General features: G+C 43.5%; 1 protein-coding gene across 3 annotated transcripts in view; it reads right to left on the reverse strand.

The window, feature by feature from the left end:
* The window catches only part of MCU (mitochondrial calcium uniporter), a 94,788-nt gene extending 74,753 nt beyond the window's left edge, over positions 1 to 20,035 (reverse strand). For 2 of the 3 annotated variants that reach the window (XM_087766856.1, XM_087766854.1), the window contains exon 1: positions 19,851 to 20,035. In XM_087766856.1, coding sequence (XP_087622982.1) covers positions 19,851 to 19,982 — 132 coding nt within the window. In that variant the 5' untranslated portion in view covers positions 19,983 to 20,035. Of the gene's footprint in view, positions 1 to 2,079; positions 2,112 to 19,850 lie in introns of those variants that run through there. The other variant, XM_087766855.1, reaches the window with a different exon arrangement.
* Between the last annotated feature and the right edge of the window lie 659 nt (positions 20,036 to 20,694).

Raw genomic sequence — 20,694 nt, forward strand, 5'->3', positions numbered from 1 at the left:
ACCTGTACACTACCTCTTGCTAACTCAATCCCAGTGGGTCACTCATGCAGTTCTTACACCCTGGACTTTTGTTGGAATTACCTGGTCAGAAACTTGCAATAAATCCTACACATATCTATTGTAAAGATCTTAATTTTACCAAGCAGTGTTGAAACAGGCAACACTGCCACTAGTTCCAACAATAGGGAGGACTCCTCATCCGTTCTTGTTAAGATGATTAAATCTGTATGTAAATTCATTCACTCTTTCTATAAAAAAAACAATAAATATATGTATAAGGCAAGCTCATGGAGGAACTGGATTTTAGATTTCTACTAATACCTGCTCCTGCAGAAGAAACATTCCTTTGTACTCCTGTTTATGCCTGAATGGTATATACTTTCTTAAGGCCCCACACAGACTGGCATGACCTTGTTCCCTTTGGAAAACACAAGATACATACAACTTCAGGTTATTTAGTTGACTTGAATTTTGTTATGAGAAAAACAACTTTAAATTTTTTAATAAAGACTTACCCAAAACATTTGCTAGCAACATTTGTTTAGACTTCTGTCTCTAGGAAAATCCAGATAATCCTGCCTGCACAATTTTGTTGAAGAGGTGACTGCAGAATTTTTAGTATTGACCTATTTGTTAGCTTGAAAACCAAAAATAAAACTGACTTTGTAAACAAGAGGGGGGAGTTTATAGTTTTAGATCAGATACTGAAGGGTTTGGAACAAAAAATACTAAACAACATGTGTTTACATCCTTATCAATGGAGGACTTTGTATTTCTGGAAGAGCTATAGATGATATTTCCCACTACACATTCAGGAAACATCAAATCAAACACGAGTAAGAAAGAAGGGAAAGAGGCAAAGTTTTTCCTTCCACAACCCTTCCACACACATAGGCTCACTTGGAAAAGATTCTTTAGCCAAAGTTACTAGATATATGCTAGAAAAAGCCCCATTATAGATAAGCAACAGAAGCAGAGTATTCACCCAGTTGGTAAACAAGAATTAAAAGGTGACCATTATGTTGGTAAGCCACAAACCAACTGCCTCCATGGGAACAGAGTCACAGCTTCAGCCACGGCATGCCCCAGCAGAAGAAAAAACAAAACTTCGTTAGCCATGTGTGTTAGTATACACATATTCATTTAAACTCCTTATCTTTTCAGTAGGAAGTGTAACTCACAAGATAAATTCTAGAGAAGGTACCAGCTTTTTCTCAAACCTTTACCCAGAACCAGTTTCTCCACGGGCAGAAGCATTAGAAAGCAGCCCTACGGCCTCCCCCATACAGAGGGCACAGCTGGGGACTTACAGCATGTGCTCAGAGAGCTGCCTGTCTGCCTTCTCACACTCAACATGATCTTAACAGCCAGCTTTCCCTTATTATATGTTGGATATAATTCTCTGTATTTACCCTAGCAGATAGGATGCACACCCAAGTTTTAGCTTTTTTGGGTTTTTTTTTGCCCACACCATACTCAGCACACTATCACACAATCCAACTAGCAGGTAGAAACTTGTGTAATATTACCTTTATTTACTTTATCCAACCACTTGCATACTTGAAAAAGCTATTCTTTGTCCCTTGCCCTGCCAATATAAAAGGCCTACTTAGATCTAAGCACACACATAACCACCAAGACATCATGCTGGTTGTAAAGGTTCCAAATGTTTTTTCCTGAATTACAGATTTTTTGCAAAGTTATTACTAAAGATTAAACAAGGATAAGAGGCTCTGAAAATATCTATGCCATAGTTTTCAAGTTTGTTATGTACTGCCTTTGAGGTCTGAGGAAAGGCTGGAGGAGAAAACAAGCCTTACAAAGCAAAAAAACCCACTATTTCCCCCTCAGGCCAGTATCTTGGTGGTAAATAGTAAATTCTTTCTCTACAAAGAATTTCTTACTTCCCCGAGCCACTGAGCATTCATAACACCCCAAGCACTGGCCCACACTCCCAACACGTAAAGATTAGAGGACTTAAAATGCCAAATAATTACAACACAACGCATTAAGTAACTTGGAAGGCTGTTCAAGCAGAAGCCCAGAACCCTCTAGGCAAAAATAATACATATTACTCACTGCACGCTCCATACCAAGGGAGGGGAAAGCTGACAACACCAAGCGAGGTGATAGCAATCTTGCAGCATTTTTGCTCTGCTCGGCCCATGCCTGATGCCATCCCCCTGACTCACCAGAGGACCCAGGGGCCCTTCCACAGCTGCTCCTAGTCAGGCTGTTGCAAACACAGCCATTCCTCGTGGACTTAACGGGCACCAAGCCCCTCCAGCCACCAATGCAGAGCCCTCTGGGCCAGGTGGGACTCAGCCCTCCAAAAGCACCAAAGTCAATCTGCCATTTTCTACCCAGCTGGTTTTTCTCTGAGCACTAAGCCAAGCGGCTACAGGGACAGAAAAAAATCTCCCCTTAGAAGAGAAAGACAAGGCACAGCAGAAGGGATTGCATTGTGTTCCTCCCTTGTTATTTTTTAAAACCAATTCCCTTAATATATTAGCAAACTTTTTAATTGGTTTAATCTCTATCCTAACAGTTTGTGGATTTTTGCCATAGAACATTGAAACTTATTAAGAAAAGGGTTACTAGACATTGCATGGAGAAAATACCCAGTTAAATGCTGCAACAGTAGAAGAGGCATACAATTTTGGAAGCAATATAAAGTCCCTTCCTTGTAGGTGCTGGAAAAGAGGAATAGCTTCCCCAGCTGGTAAGCAGTTATGCCCTTCAAGCTTCCTGCACTTTTCTGAAGCATACACAAGTTGCACACTTTGCAGCAGCAACCACGCTGGCTAACTACATTGCATACAAATCAAGCTCTAACCCTTGTGCTACCACAGCCACGTGTACAGATTCGACACCACAAAGATACCTCCTAGAGCACAACAATGCTAATACTACAGTTGAAGAGGGGATTATTTTTTATTACCATGTTGCAGAAGTAGACATGTCATCAGTCCAAGGCAAATCAACTGCTGATACCATCTCAGAGAAATAGTCATATATTATGTACTATACATCTATATCTAGTAAACTTAATGCTAATTAAATTTGTTTCATTTAGTGGTATTAAATAACGATCCATTTCTGCTTATCCCTGGCAAGCCATGAGAGCTGCATAAAGAAACCCTGTACCAAAACAGCCTGGTGTCCATCTGCATGCTCCCATAGTCACGGATGCTCACCGACCCCAGTCTGACTTATGATAAACTTCCTTCTTTCCAGCTCACACTTGCAACATAAACTAGTCCACAATCCAAAAGGCAGTTTTAAAATCGGAACAAATAGCCAGTTTAACATCATAGGTCAAATATCCTTCAAGAGGTATGCCATTCACTTCAGTAATGACTCAAAGGTCACCGATTCTTAGAAACTAAATATTTACTTACAGAAAACCTGAGAGAATCCCCACAGCCGCTTCAGCTTTCTCTGAAAAGCACTTTTGCATCCAGACAACAAAGGATTCATGAAGCTAAAGCACAGGAACTGCAGAAATTGCTTCCTTTGAGGCCTCTCTACCAGCAGTGACTACCTAGCCAGCGTGAAATAAGTTATACCAGACTCTCCCAGGCAGGGTCACGCTGCAGCTCCTGCCTCTTAACCCATGCTTACTTGTCCTGACAACCTGGAAAACAGCCAGTTGGTCATTCTGCACATTTTTACTGACAGAAGAATATGCAAACGCCAGTTTTTGCTAATGAAAAGCAGATATGAATGCCTTCACATCTCTAACTCTAAAGGGAGATCAGAGCAGTCCTCCAAGCCAAACATTAACTTTTCCCAGTTAGAAATCAGAGCATACTGTAACTACAAAAGACTGGTGACGTTGTGTACAGTCCAACATTTCCAGCTTCATGAGGACTTGCAAAACAGTTCTTTGCCAAAAAATGCTTTCAAAGAACCCAAGAGAAGGCAAAAAAAAAAAAAAAAAATCACTATGGCCCTAAAACTCAAAAAATACAAGTGATTTTCCACTTTCTTGACTGTGGAATCAGCAAAATGTAAAGAAACTTGCACATAACTTCCCACTGTAAAAATAGACATGGGGCATTTGATCTCATCTGAATTTATAAAACAATAAGAAAGCCAGAAATATTTGATACTGAACCTCTGCTTAGCTCACTGCAAGCGATTTGTTAGCAATACTGATGGTGTATACATTTAACTCTGTATCACAGCAGTCTGTCAGATTACTGTTTTACTAAAAGTAATTCCATGTTATTTTTCTAAACTAGGGTAATCTTAACATAAGTACAGTAAGATAGGATGTTTGGAAGCACATATCTTCAACTCTGTATTCCAAAGACCAGTTTCAACAAATTCTGAATGAAGACCACCCCCAGAAGTTTTAGGAACCCCAAAAACCTCCTAGTAGTGCTCTAAAAATTAGAGTAGAAGTAACAGTTCTTTCCTAACATTATCATCAGTGAAAGGGCTGAACAAGATGAGTCAACCAACAAAGCTCTCAAACACAGCTGGTTTGGGATTTTTTTGCTATTTCACATGGATTCTTTAACAAGTTTTATTAATCAAAAATTAATTTGTAGAAATGTGAGACTGGTAGTAACCAGCATGCAACAACAGATTATGGCTTGTGCTGGATCAAGTGGACATTTTACACCACTGTGTACTCTGGGTTTGTCTGGGTTTTTTTAGAAACTATTCTTGGTAGAAGACAGAAGAAAAGGGAGAGGACAGGGAGAGGTGCAGAAGTAAGACATATTTATCATTGGAGGCTCTGGAGCTTCAAGTCAGCACATTATATAAAATTAATCTTGCCAGCTACTGGTAGTTAGCTTTTTCAGCAAGGAAGGCATTAGTCACAGTCAGTAGCTCAACAGAGAGGCACAGCATCTCAAACACCAGAACAAGCGCTAGAAAGAAAGAAGGACTAATGTACAAGGTGAGATTCTACCTTGTTAGATGCACATCCATTTGAAGATACAGCAGAGGGCACACCCAAAACAGCAGCAGCAAGGGCACCTCCAGCATCACAGGGGCTGGAAGTAGCTCTTAGCAAGCAAAAGAAATAGCGCTCAGTGGACTAAAGTCACAAGGAGCATTGAGGGGCATGTTTCAGAGATCCAAAGGTAATTTTCATTTAAGTAGCAGCTTAAGGCGAATAAAACTCCATGTGCAATAGTTAATATTTTGTTCCACGGGATCCAGGAAGATTCCTTGTCTCATGACAAATGAAGCAAGAACTGCTGCTCCAAAGGGAGGAGGTCCTGTACTCCAAAGAAAGCACTGGACACTAGATTATAGCTACAAAAACTAATGCTAACATTCATACAGTCCACACTGCAATGTAAAGTTGTTTCCAATAAAACCTCTTGCCCTACTAGTAGTATTTATAGCTGAGGAACTCGGGATGTTTCCTATGCAATTAATAAGAAAAAAGAAACAAGCAGCTTTTAGTAAGAAAGGGAAGCTTCACATTGCTTTGTCACACATTTCATTCAACTTTATTATTCTAAATTCTACCTGAATATTACCTAAATAAATGCCAGCTAAAGCTGACAAAAAAGCAGATCATTTGCGCTGTCACTCCAGTCATAGGAAGGCATCACGAAGGCATACCTTCCCGTCTCCTCTCTTCAGGACACAAGGGTTAATATACTATGTTCAACCTTTGAGCTTCATAGCTCAATCCTAATTACTGTGTAGAGGCAAAAATAATGAATGGCTGATGAGACCTGTGGGTAGAAAAGAGGCAAGTGTCTAGTCAGAGACTGGTTATTTTTTTCCTATCAGCTTATTTACCTGCAAAAGCCACACCACAATTAAGCCTGCAAACAGCAATTATAACTGTTAGAAGTTAAGATGTTTTATGTTGGGTCATGTGTAAGGTCATGCTCCTTCAGACTCTTTTGAAAAAGTTGAACTAATAGCCCCACAATAACATGGTAGTCTTATTCTCACAGCAAGGATGAGGAAAAAAACCCTATTGCTACATAAAAGCCTTAGCACAGGAAAAAAAAGTGTTCATGATTATGAGTACACTATTAAGCAAAGGGGAAAAAGTAACATTGCAGGAACAGCACTAGAAAGACTAAGTGGTGAGTAAGAACAGCATCTTTGCACCAAAGTTACCAGAATATAAATCAGGAATATAAAAGAAGTCACTGAAGTGCTTTGATGTGCCATCAAATTCCTGTACTTATAATAATAATAATGATAAATGGCAAAGCGGAATACAAGCAAATGACAGTAGTTCAACTGCATCCTATTCTTCATCGACCTTTTTTTTCCCCCCCCATTATTTTCGATTTTCTGCCTGGAACTCTCCTCCCCTAGCTTGGAAAACAACCAGCTTCCCAGCGAGTCAGTGACATTTATTTATATGGATCAGCAAGTTATCAATTTGCCTTTCGGTATTGATCAACTTGAACTTCATTAACTGATTTAAAAAAATACGAAGTTATACTTACAATGTCCTTTCAATGGGTGTAATATTTTTCAGTTCTGCAATGAATTATGTAGGTGTTTTTCACTGTGAGACCTGGAAGGGTTTTTACATTCAGGTAATATACAGTAAATCAAGGTTTCCCTACCAAGAAGTCATACAGATTTCCAGTGCTTATCTCATGTTTATGTACCAGCTCTTCGTGCATCTCAGACAGCCTACAGTAGAAGCTGAGGGACTCCGCAAAATACCGTTGCAGTAGGAGAGAAGATACAGTAACAACAACGACAACAACAAAATGTCTTTTCTTCTGTTTTGACTAGTTATATTTCTTCAGACAACAAACAAGCTAGTGGTAGACCTGTTCATTCGTACAAGCTTCAGGCCGGAAAGCTTGCAGAGACTGCTAATAAGGATGGGAAAAGCCTCACATAACTCAGTGATTACCATGACTGACAATTAATATGAAGGTGCAAGCTTCATCCCAGCGCAGAGATAAAGCCAGAGCAGGAGAGCTGCAGCTGTAAACACTACTCATAAAATGCTAATTCTAATCGCTTTAGATTAAACAAGTTTCATGCATATTATTTGCAGGGCTAACAAACCAAGCCAGTCACTATCAGGTAAGCATAACTGTCTTCAAATGAAGTGTTTCAGAGAATGCTTTTCCCAAGGCAAACTGTGGCCAAAGTAACTCATGTGGAAGTGTTTTAAACTACCTCATGCTTACAAATGGAGAAAAAGGGAAATACTTTTGAGAACTACATTAGCCTAACCTAAAAACAAGATTCATGGGATACTAGTTAGTACTATGAAAACCAAAAGCGTCCTGAACTTGGAAAGTATGACAATAAAAGATTGAAAGCTTTATTTTTTGTTTTACTTTGTTTTCTTTAGAAAAGCTTGAAGGAAGCACAGTAACAGAGCTGGAGTGCATTAAAAAAAATTACCAGACAACAATCAGAGGGTTTTGTGCGTGCGTGTGTGTGTGTGTGTGTGTGTGTGTGTGTGTGTGTATGTTCAGTGGAAAGGAGGTAAGGGCTTACTTTATTGGTTAGCCGAGGCAATTCAGTAATGGTAGACTTGAGTAACAATGTGCATCCCTAGCGAGGCACATGTTTCCACAGTCAGCTTACTCAGACACCCATATAGTAAGGTCTCCATATACTCTAGGGTGTCTCCGAGCACTGCGATAGCAATTCAGCTTTCTTCATGTGCCTGCAAGCCATGTATTTCCACATTCCCAAGATTATAAGAAAACTAAGCGTTCATGAGTTAGAACCCTGCTTGAAGCATCAGCAGCTCTAACTTGTGGCTAGAAAAATCACATCCTGAAGGAGGCAAACAGAGCTCTGTGCTGCCATCAAACTTGTATACTAACTAGCTCGGATACACAGTAAAGATGAAGATACACCCATTATTTGCTTGTCACATGGCAATGCAGATTCCATCTAGTGTAGAAATCCACACAAATTATGTAAATACTGCCTTGAAAAGTACTGTGGCGCTTCGACATTGTAATTCCAAGAACAAACAGCACTCTACGGTGCACTCTATTTTATAAAATGTCACGCCAATCATAGCAATTCGACTTTACGAGTGTTGCCAAATCTCCTAAATGAAAGTAAAAACTTGGATAAAAGGTGCTTAGGATGAGTCAATTACACACCTACCTCTCTTTGAGGGACAAACTAAGAAATTAATTACATCTGACTGACCACAATAACAAACAATTCCTTAGGAGAAAAAAAGTACTTGTTTTAAATCCTGAAAGCAACGCTGTTCTATGGTTAGGTGTTCTTGTCTATTCCTCTCCTCTTCACTGATACTTGAATAATTCAGGGGACAGCCAGTTCCTAAACTTGAGGAGTAAGACTGTATCAAACTAGACTCTGATTATTTTTCAGCCCAAAACAAAAAAAAAACCCAAATCTCTCATCTGAGCCACGAAGAGCAGTTTTTACTTCTATGCTTGCCCAAGAAGTAGGTCATGAAAACAGCATCTCCACCAGACTCATTGCCCTAGATCCAGAGCCCTTGGTGCTCTGCTCAAACTGGACCTGTGTGTTACCAGCGTGCTTGGGGGAACGAGACCGAAGGATGTCCTGCAACAGATATAATGTGCGTATCATTGACTGCAAAAGGAAAAAAGCATGATGTTATAATTACAAACAGACATTCAGCACAAGAAAAGGAGCTGCTATGTAGAGAAAAACTGAATGGTGTACAGGAACAGTCAACAGAAACAACCCACCTTTGGAGAAAGATAAAAAAACAACATCTGTTCAAAATGCTATTTACAAAACAATTCATTTCACAAGTGCCTGTGTGGTATTAATGCTTTTCTCAAAGTCCTTTCTTACAGCATCCTTGCCAACTCAGACGACCATATCTGCATAGTCTCATATCCTGCTCTACTCAATCTAGCTAAATAATGAAGAGGAGTACTTTGTGAAACTGTTTGTTTAAAATTACTCTCTTGAGCATTAAATGCCAAAAGGAAATATGAAAATGGTCACTCCTACACACAAGAGTGACTAGCTGATTCAAAATTGTGATTTATTTTTAATGAGTATGTGTGCAAATCTGAGTCATGTTCTTTATCTTTGGATAAAATCATTCTTAAGCTAAAATTAATCCTGGACACTCTATTAAACTTTGTGGTCAGAAAAATCCGTGGCTTTTTGGCTTCAAACCAAAGCTCTGTCTTGGACCATCAGCTTCTTGTTACTTAGCAATCACACTTGCATCACCCCACCAAGCAACTAGGAATGGACATTTCAACACAGGTAACTGTTTCTCCCTTCAACACCACTTTTCCAGGTGTCAAAAAAAAAAACAAACCAAACACACACAAAAAACCAGGTCCACGGTGAGACTCTGACTGGAAATGTTTCAAAATCTCTCTCCTTTCAGAGCCTCACCTCATCTGTCTGGCCAGTAAATTCTGTGAATAATATGGCATTGTAACATGCTTTTGAAGTGTGCAAGAAGTTCTAGCAACAATCCTTTTAAATGATGAAAAAAGCTCTATTAATGAAAAAGCTTTTCAGGAAAAAATTGCTGCCCCAAAGCAGCAAAGTGACCTCCGATTAACAAACCTGATATTTTGCAGCAGGCAGGCTGCAAGTAAGCCAGTACGTTCAATCTCAGGTGATGCTGCAGTCAAAACGGAGTCTGGATATTCACATAACTCTTACTCCAGCTGCCTTCACTTGCCTGGAAATAGTCTCAAGCAACATGCCCTCTGCTTCCTCAGTCCTTCTATGTGATGCATGGCATGGACCATAGCCTGAATGAAAGCCAAATAGCACTCCGTCCTAAGTTTTCCAGGCAGTTCATAAAGTACAAGAGCAGCTTATCTGGAACTTGCAACAGGAAGGGAAAATTCTTTAATATATTCCTTTAATTCAGAGGGGAGTATTTGGAGCTTGTTTCATTACTAGCAATATACATTGCTCGTAATACAACTCTTCTTTCTTAAGATAGAGACTAGATTTGGTTCTCTTGAATCCCTTACACCCAAGTCCAAGTGAAGAATCCCACTCTCCTCTACTCTCCTCTTAAATACAAATATCCCCAACTCCGAGGAAACCACACAGCACTGTACTAGTGTAATTATCAAATCTACTAAATATTTAGACAATGGAATTTCTGTTATCACTGCCTTAGCAACAAGTCCCTTGATATCGGGAATAGCCTTGCAGCAAGCAGCAGTCTCCCTTGGGAGCTCTTTATGCAGCAGATGCTGTTATGCATCACAAACATGCCATCTTCTAACATCCGATGTAACGTTCAACTCCCCCTTTCCCCTCTGCAGGAAGCCAAGAGGATTTCCCAAGTCACATGACAAATTAGAGCATTTTCATTCCAAAAAAGGAACCACATTTTTTTCTCCTGGGAAATCTCTGCACTTTCTCAGTTCACTGTTATTTCAGAGAGAAATTACTTTCTCTGCCAGCCTTCCCTCCCATCTATCCCCCACACAAGAATCTCTGTGATGTTTCTGACAGGCTCCCGATTAATTTAAATGACTTTAAAAAGGTTACTGCTGCATTGCATATTGACTGTGTCTGAGTTTTGTCTAGAACCAGAAAACGTGAATGGGACATGGTATATCAATTTGTTCTCAGTGGTAAGCATTATGCACCAGCCCCCAGCTATTGCTTTCTAACACGCAACTTGGAAGATTCCTGCGTCACTCTTTTGCTATCTTGGACAGCCCATTTTCTCTTAAAATCTTCATTTGTCAGAGTAGTATTTAAAATTCTCACTTTTGGAATTACTTTGCCAGGCAGAAAACTCACTATCACTTCAGTCCAAACATCTAAGAAAAATGACATGGGTAAATTATGAGGATGTATTTTTTAAAAAATGGTTTAAGTGGTGAGAATAACTCTATTTCCTTTTACAATAATCTGTCACAACTACTTTCTTTAATTTTGAGACATACCTTAGAGTCTCCTATTCTGATTAAATTTCACAACCTGCATCCATTTGCTATTCAATCTAGAGATTTCAGCTACAAATCAAGAAGAATGCAGCATCATTAGAAGTCATTTTTGGCAAAAGAAAACGAGGACTTAAGACAATTATCACCGTGCCTTAACAAGGGGGTCTACAGTACATAAGTCAAGTGATAGGTAGGCACACAGATGAAGGAAACCACATAGAAGAGAAGAGCAGCTGATAAGGAATCAACAGTCATGGTTCAGCAGATACCGCCAATTCACGTTTCAGCTGACAGTGAGCAAGCCCATATGTCAAGGGAGTACCTCCTGCTCATCGGAAGCTATACCTTTTACAAATCATTGACAAAGCCATGAATTTACAAGGACCATATGTTGGGTTCTATCTGAACGGTTCTTAAAGTTGCTCTTCCAGCCATTTCCAAAACATACAAGTCTCAAATGTAGAAACAAGCCATCTCCATTACTACATTTAGGGAACACATTTTTCCTCGGCAGCTCCAAGGTACAGTAATAATTGACATGAGCTCATCCAAATAAACTCACTATGCAGCTTAAGGAAACATGACATTCTTCATAACAAAATAAAACAAGGAAAGCTTTGCCTAGCTCAGTGCTTCTCAAGATAATATGGTGACGCAGAATGGAGAAAACATGGAGCAACTTTAGACTCTTTTCCAGCAACTGACCTAGAAAATTGGAGGATGAGTTGGAGACTCCCCTCACAACATGGGAGGAAAAGATGCTGTTTGCCAGCCACCAACCCTACGGTCACTTCACTCATGAACTGCTCGGTGAGCTTCACCTGAAATTGCATGCACATTGATCCAAGAAATCCAGTTATTTTGTGTTCCACCTTCCAACCCATGTATGTCAACTAACTAAAGTTAGATCCACTGGCAAAGGTGTCCTCACCTCACTCAGTACTCAGATGCTCTGCAGTGAGAAGCCCTGTGCGGTACCCATTTGATACGAGTGCTAAGGTATCCCTAGCTCCTGCACACATACAGAGAAATAGATCCTGCTCTGAGGTACATTGCAAAGCCAAGGCTTACCACTTTTAGCTGGCAACCATTCTCCCTTACCCTATTTCTACAGCCTCACACCACTTTGAGTCTATGTAAGCTTCAGATAACAGCAGGAGCAGCAAGCTACATACACATCTTGGGACCTACGTGACGTAAACAAGTGAAATTGTTACCATAGCATTATTCCAAAATCCTCTCAAAACAGCAATACGTTACACAAAGCTTTTCTTAAACCCTATAAAACTTCCTAGGCTATGACCTCAGAGTGAATTATTTTATTCCCAGCAGGCTGCAGGACAGAACACAAGACTGACAATCACCCAGAGGGTATTTTATGGTGGTTGCCCCCCAGTAGATCCTTCCTAAGTTATCTATCCAAGTGAAATTTGAGTTTTAAATATTCCAATAAGCAGTTTCAGAGATGTGACAGTTTCCTCATCGCACAGCAGTCCCTTCCTCCTGGGGAAGCCAACAAAACTGAATTGCTGAAACAAGCTTATTCACCGTATTTTTTCCCCTCTCCTGCTTATGCAAGTTGTTCTACATTTCCTAATTCCTTAAGAGCTGCCAAGAATGCAGAAAAAGATAGCGGACATGCTTCATATTTTACACGAGACATAAGTGATACCCCATAGGCTTGCCCTACTGGAAAATAATGCCACATCACATTCAAGTGCTGCATATTTTCATCCTCATTAAAATGACATCTCATTCTGATGACCAATTGAGACCTTAACAGGAAGAAAACCCTTTGCCAAAACTTTAATAGAAAAGGGACAAGTAATTTTCTTTTCATCATTAAATACTCAAGGACAAAACAGTCCTTAAAGCCAGCTCGGTCTAGTTCGGTCTCAAAAAGCAAGTATCAAAATATGACGAAAACCACATCAGCAATATCACAAGTGGTCTCTCACCCAGAGAGCACTTCAGAGATTAGAAGTGTTCCTCCATGGCGAGCAGAGTGCAGAGTTTCATCTAGCAAAATTGTCAAGGTCAGTTTCTCATCCCACACAGGGCTACCAGAGGCCATGGGAGCAGAAAGCAGCAGTTGGGATCTCAGGAAGAGTGACCGCCAGCTGACACTACAATAAATACGGAAATAAAAAAAAAAAAAACAGAACAAAAAGAAAGCCACCCAAAATCTAAAACCATTTCTACATTTCCATGGACCTACAAATGGGAGAATAATTTAAATTATATATTTATGTCATCTGTATGCTATTTTATAGAATGGCAAACAAGTGACTCATAGCACAAATCTGAAATGAAATCATAAAAGTTACATTTCACCCTCAAGACTGGGTGGGACCTAATTGCACAGAAAGTTTCATCTTTAGTCTAAAAACAGCTTTAGAAAATGAGCAACAACAAAATATTTTATTTTTTTTTTTTCTTTTTCAGGCTTGACTCTGGTAAGGCGAGCTAGACCCATCCTGTCTGAGAGCAGCTGAGAAACACTCCCCATAGGGAAAGAGATCTGTCCTGAAATTTTTGTATTAATCACTGGATCAATTTTACCATGACTGTAAATTCCTTTCCCCATCACAGACCCTACATAAAAAGTCTTGATTATTCCCACAGGCTGAGTTACAGATTTTTAAAAATGTAGTATCATCAAATAATTGTCAGAAAACCCAACATCTACTCCTTTCTGTACAGTGCTCCTCTTTCACATAAAAAGAGCCCTGGAAGGGTGTTCTCCAGACACTACCAAGTAAAGCTTTTTTCCTATTCACTGAATGAACAGGCACATCAAAAGTCACAAAATGTCTTTTTTTTTTTTTTCTAATTCAGCCTCCCTTCAAAACTTATTTTGCTCTGTAAGAATGAATGTGATCAAGAGAATGTTTCAGCCACTTTCATACACCAAAAAAACACTTGCTGGTCACCCCCCTCTAAATTTTTGTTCGTGCAAAAAAATCCCAACACAATCTAACAAAAAAAGCTAAAGAGCACAAAATTTTCAACTCAGTACAGGCATTCTGTTGCTCTATAATTAGCTAAGGGCAGATTCCCTTCTCTCATTTGAAGTAAAAATGCTGAAAAAGTTTTCTTTCCTTCTGAACCTTTCAAAACAGCATTGAGTCGTAGCCTTCCCTCTGGCAGTAAATCTGGTATGAGGCCACAGATCTTGCTTCACCTTGCATTTTAATCAATTTAGGCAGCATTGGATTGGGCAAGTGGCAACGACAGCTACAAGAAATCGTTACGTTTTCACCACCCTCTGCCAGGGTGAGGTGAGCGAGGAGTCAGCGGGACAGCAAGTGTGTGCGCGTGGGAAGGAGCCAAGGGAAGAAGCAAGAGAAAAGGGAGGCTCGGTGGAGAGACCCATCTTTACGGTCACATCAGCTCTTCCTAAGGCTTCCTTGACATTACAAATGTTCTGCTGGGTTGGTATTTATTTATATTTCAGTTGAAGCCACATGTCATCTTGACTTCCAAAGCGACAGCAGATGCATCTTTTCCTGGCCTGCAGCATGCATGTCACTGCTCCTATGGATGTCCCAGTACGGGAGACATTTGAGGTAAGGGTAGGCAACAAGTGCAGCCAAAGATCTGGCGAGAGTAATTGTTTTATGCCCCTTTAAACCACTGAACAGCCACCAGCTCTTCGACTTTTTAATCATTCATTTGAGAATTACAATCAGCAGCGTGCAAGGTCAGGAAAACAGAAGTTCAGTTAATTAAAGCAGCCTGCCAGTTTCCATCCTCAGCAAAAATACAGACACCACACCAAAATATTCTTCCAAGTCTCACTGTCCTTGCAGCCAGTCACTGCTGCTACGTGAGTTTTGTGAGCCCCAAGCTTCACCTGTTAAATAAATTTGTTTCAAGAGATGGGCAACAGTAGGGCAATAAACTGTTGCTTGTGACAGCAAGGGCTTGAGGTGGTTACAGGGGCCCACCAGGGAAATTATTGCCACACCACTCAGCAACAGCTTCTCTGGAAGTTGATGCTGCAACAGTTTCAGCCATAGCATGGGGGAGCAAAAAAAAAAAAAAAAAAAAATTAAAAATATCACCAAATACATGAATACACATTGTATCTATGCCAAGTAAAGGACAGCTTCAGCAGGATGTCCACTGCACCTCCCTCCCAAGGCTTCTCACATCCCAGGACACCTTTCCTCGGCACAGAATCCTCTGGTCTTTGTGGGATACGCTCTCTATGGCATCCTTAATACAGGGCTACCTGCACCAAAATCCTACCCCGCTTGGAGGACTGATCAACACAAGTAATCCTGGTCCTCAGCTAGAGCGGAGATAAAAACCTGCAGGTTGCCGAATACCTACTTGAAATTTGGCTGCAGTTCAGTTACGTTCAGTTTTTCCTTTTTAGGCTTAGAAGTTGTCACTAGGAGTCATTATTCCTGATCTATCCAGAATTGTCAGGATTAACTACCATAGGAATGTCACATACAGCCGAGCCCTTGATTTTCTACAGGTATTTTTTTGGGATCTGAATCAGCTGATTACACACCAATCCAACACAACTCAACCACTGGCCACATGCACTAAGAAACACAATAACAAGAAACTCTAATCTTTGTAGGAAGAAAGCCATGAAGATTAGGCATTCAACATGCGAAAGCAGAGCATTTTATTTAAGTCCTTTGTCCGCCACTGCATATTTGAGAAACATTTATAGCTTACTTCTTTGGGAACCTTTTTCACAAAGGACTGCTTCCCAGCCCCACTGCATCTCAGCGGTGTGGAGCTCTCGCCGTTGGCAGCTTACCCTCAACGCCCACAGGACCGGGAACAAGGAGTCAAAGAAGGGGCTTCCCCTTCCTCATAAGAAAACTTCCTCTGAGAAAAATCCACTTTAATTCTCTCTCCACACTCCTCTGAGGGCAAGCTAACAGGAAAATAGCAGCAATTTTTGTATTAAGCACCAGAAATTACTGCAGTACAAGAGCCTTAATTAGTAGGTAGTATTGTGCTTTATGGCTGCTATGCTTCCCACCAGTTTATAACGTAGCAAACACCACTAAACTGAGAAGTGCCACCTAATCGCCCACCAAGCACTCGGCTCCATCCTGCTTCCACTCCCATTGCTTAAAGAGTCTGTGCACAGGACTGTGTGTTCATACCCCACGGCACACCTTGTAACAGCCCACACACAATACTTTTATTCCACCTCATCTTGCTTGCTGATACCGACCTTTGCCATTTCTGGTCTTCCCACCAGCAGAAGTTACCTTGGGCCAATGAAACAAACTGCCTCTCTTACCTCCCGTCTTCACACGCGACCTCCCAGCAATGCATCAGATCTCCACAGTTCCCTCCTAATGAGGAAGCGCTTACAGCACCAATTTAAAACAAACACCAATACTATTGATGTTTCGCTCTATGAACTACTCAGCCATGCTCATCTCCAAAGCTGTAGCCATCCACCCACGTTACAACCCCTCCAGCCTACTTCTGCAGTTTCTCCACTGCAAAGGTGCTTGCTGACTCTCTCCTCCTCTACAAGGCTTCTTCCACTTTCACGTATGTTTTAAGTAAGACTGGGAGAATGGAAAGACATGCAACCTCAGATACTTCTGCTATAAGTCTATTTATTCCGCTCTGCCATAGTCTTCTAATACTATGGATACTCCAGCCCCACTTTCAACATGGTTATGCCAACTGACTCTCTCCTTGCCCTTCACAGTCATCCTGCAAGGCAGAACATCTCTTTCAGAGTGGAAATTCACAAGTATCAGTAAACACTTCCTCCTGCCTGCTTCTTCCTATTCCAAGATCAATAAAAGAATTTCTCATTCAAATTTTCTGCATCCTCCTCCCAAGATCTCTCACACCCTGCGATACTGTTCAGCTAGGACAGAATGCAAAGACTTGCTGCATCCTCCATAACCCCACATTGATATGCTGAGCCCGCTGACCTTTCCCAACTCTCTCAGGTTTCAAAACTCTTAAGCAAGCTGTGAATGCTTCATTCAAGCCCTACATTTCCCAATATTACTGTATTCCCATCCAGACCTTCATAAACCAAGTATTTATTTAAGAGTTCGGACCTCCTCGCCCTTTCTACTGTTGGATGCTATCACAACTTCATTCTTTACCCTTTACCCATATGGAGGGGTTTGTTTGTTTTAAAGTACTGTCCTCTCACAGTAGTCTGGTCAATTGGTCCAGGCTCTTCCAGCATATTTTATATCCCTCTTGAAAGAACTCATCCATAACACCATTTAGCATTTCCGCCCTATTTCAAGAAAGCCCATTTAAGTTATCACCTCTGCTAGAAACCAGCCATCCTGAGAAGTAACAGAGCAGGACTTATTGTACTAAAAACAATACTGCACAGACATAGCTAATATAATCACTCTATTAATTACACCTATATTACACAAACTCTTCCTACCTATTTTCTCATATCATCTATCGACTCAGGAAGCTTATATGGTCCAGTCCTATCACAGAGCAGGATCAATGCTTCACCAGCCATAACTGATTGATGCGAGTCTAACCTGTCCTAACCACCTCCAATAATGCCGATTGAACAACTTTCCCAGGAAATAATTCAGCATTTCGCTACTCTTCCTGTCAGTACAAAGATTCCCAGCACCTAACCAAATCCCTCTTCTCGCACTGTAAGCCCATTACTTCTTCTCCTGCCCAACACAGATTTTGTTTTTCTGCCTCCTCTTTGCAGCAACCTCCTTTCGATTTTCTCTTTATTATGAAGAGCTCCAGTTCCTGTAATTTTCTCCTTGGAGATCATTTATTCTAGGATTCGGCAGCTCTTGGGTCTCTTACTCTCTCCCACCGGTCCACATAGTTTCTCAAGCAGTGTAATGGAAAGGATAACTCATCTTTTCTGTGAGGAGATAAATAGGCACATTACAGATTCTGTCAAAAGGAACAGTTAGAATTCTGGGTACCGACCTGCTCTGAGCAAGCTTTCACTTGATCGCTAAGTTCACAGGCACACTACACCATTCAACACCCAGTGAACTGACTTGTGTACAATCTCCCTATTGAAAAGAAGAAAACCTCAAAAACTAATCACTGCAACACCACAAATGGCTAACAGCCAAGCTGCCAAAAATCAAACAGCATAACCCAACTGGTACTAAAGGCAGAAGACTTTCTAATCATCAGTCCATGGGACACAAGCAAAATCCTTCCTCTTCCCCAAGCACCTGAAGGAGACAGCTTAGAGAGTACAATTTTAGCGTGCTCCTGAATGTGCCCACACTTCAGCCATGTCCACTCAGCTACAGCCAGAGCAGCAGCAGCAAACTATCCCAGACAAGCAGAAGAAATTCAGGATAATTTTTAATGGTTGTTTTTAATCTTCTTGCATGTTTACTGCTACACTTAGCCTGATTAGCGGAATCAAGCATGAATCTGAGTCTCTGTTACATTAATCACAAAGGTCAACTTAAATTTAGATAAATAATTTATTATTTTCTGGGCCAGAGACTGCTAAAAGCGACAACTTAAATGATAATTAGAAAAGCTGAAAAGGCTGTTCCACATCTGACCAGAATCCAGGGTACCGGTGGCCTCACTTGTCAGGTTGGTATTTACAAAGTCTGAAGTCAACGCTGCAGAAGTCACACTTCACACATGTGAACAACCGCGCTGCAAATATGGGACTGATGCAATTGAGACACTCGATACCGACAGAACCTCTGGCATCCCATCGCTGTGAAAACATACCGACACCATTAGACAAACTACCGGCACCCTGAAGATACAAGGCACAAACATTTAGCTGCTCTTTAAACAGGACCCTAGGGATTTAGCGTTGTATCTCCTGTTCCAATGGAGCTCAGAGCCCTGCTCCATCACCCGATTAAGACACGCTTTCGGTGGCTCTACGTAGTTTCGCGATTAGTTGCTTCAGCAAAACAACAAGTGAGCGACAGGTGCACACCTCCAACGGCAGCTTTTTTTATAGGCAGCAATAAAACAGATTGTGGCAAAAGCTAGAAGAATATCCCACGGTTACATACTGTTCCCTTAGTTTAAAAGGAAAAAAAGCCTCTCGGTATTTTTAGCAAATCTTTCGAGCTCCAAGACGCAACCTGCCGCCTTTCCAGTTTTTTTCCGCCCTAAGACACATAGTAAGCAACGCATGTGCTGCCAGTCATCTCTTTTCTGGCAAAGCCATTAAGCACGCTGCTTCTGCAGGGGAAGCAAACAAAAACTGGCTTTTTTTTTTTTTTTTGTCGTGTCTCCCTCCCCAAGCCGCACCGACCCGGCTGACCCCACCGTCTCGGAGGGGGGATTTGGGGAGCCCCCGGGTGCCTCTCCCCTGGCTGACCTTGACGGGGGGTGGCAAAAAAGGGGGAAAGTGATTAAAAAACAAAACAAAAACCAAAACCAAAAAGGAGGAGATGCGCTGGGCATTGCGCTCGCCCTCTCCCCTCCGCGCCCCGCTGCCCCGGGCCGATGCTTCCCCGCCGCGCCGCCCGGGGGCTGCCGGTCCCCCCCGCCCGCCGCCCCCCCCCGCCGCCCCCCCCCCCGCTCCCGGCGGCCCCGCGCGCCACCTGGCGGCCGCGCCCCGCCGGGACCCGACCCCCGCCCCGGGAGCCCGGCCCCGGTACCGGCGGCTACGCCGGGCCGCTCCCGGGCCCTCCGGAAAGAGGAGGGGGGGAAAGAACCGGCAAGGCGCAGGGCGGGGAAGGGGGGGGCGGGTCGCTTGTTGCCGGGGCGGAGCGGCGGCGGGAGGGCCGGGGAGCTGCCCGCTGGCGGAGAGGGGCCGGGGGCTCGGCTGCCGCCGCCCGCCCCGCTCAAGTTTCGCCCGGTGACGGCGCTAAGAATAACGTGCAGCTGCCGGGGCCGGACCGGGGAACGGGGCGGGGGGGGGGGGGGGGGGGGGGAAGAAAGCCGGGGCCCCCCCCGCCGCTCGCGGTTTGCCGGCACCGCGCCCGCCTCAGCCGGCCGCCGCCTGAAGGGCACGGCTCCCGCCTCACTCACCGTCCGGTGTCGCTGCTGCTGTTGCTGTTGGCGGCGCCGCCCCAGCGCCGGGAAACAACCGGCCGCCGTCAGCGCGGCGGCGGGGCGGCGGCAGAGGAGGAGCGGCAGCGATCTGCCCGCCGTGGCCGCCATCGCGCCGCTGGAGCCGCCTCACGCTGCGGCGGCGGCGGCCGTTGCTGCTGCCGCCCGGCGGGGGGCGGGGGGGGGAGAGGGAGCGGCGGGGCGGGGCCGGCCGGCGGCGGCGGCCAATCGGAGCTCCTCCTTCGCCGGCCCGGGGCTCGTCAAGCCAGGCCGGGGCCGCCAATCGGCGCGGCGCGGATGCCCTGTCCGGAGAGGCGATTGGCCGCTGCCTTCCCTCCCCTGCCGGCGGTGGGCGGGGCCGCGCTGGGGCTAGAGGGCAGGGAAACTCCTCAGCAGGGGAGCCGCGGGGCGGGGCCGGCGGGGCGGGGCGGGGCACCCAGGGGGCGGGGCCATTCGGGGCGGGGCCAGAGCCAGGCCCGGGGCGGGGCTGGGAGCGGCGGGGAGGGGGTGCGCTGGGGGAGGTGGGGTGCAGCGGGGAGGGGGTGCGTCGGGGGAGAGGGGGGGCCGGGGAGAGGGTGCAGAGAGGCAGGGTGCAGCAAGGGAGGCTGCAGAGGCACCACCACGGCCCTGGGCATGAGGCGCAGGGATTTGGGGTGCCGGGTCAAACCGGCATCCCACCCCCGTGGCAGTTTCGATGAATGCTATAAAAAGTGGGTGACCAAAATATATATATATTGCAGAGAGAGAGATGCACATGCATACATGGTGGGCCGGGCCGCCAGCATAGACCTTGCAGCACCTGGGCTAAATAAGCAATATGTGC

The sequence above is a fragment of the Nipponia nippon genome, unplaced genomic scaffold, assembly GCF_047370975.1.
Source record: "Nipponia nippon isolate SJK-2023a ecotype South Korea unplaced genomic scaffold, ASM4737097v1 scaffold_3, whole genome shotgun sequence".
Taxonomy (NCBI): domain Eukaryota; kingdom Metazoa; phylum Chordata; class Aves; order Pelecaniformes; family Threskiornithidae; genus Nipponia; species Nipponia nippon.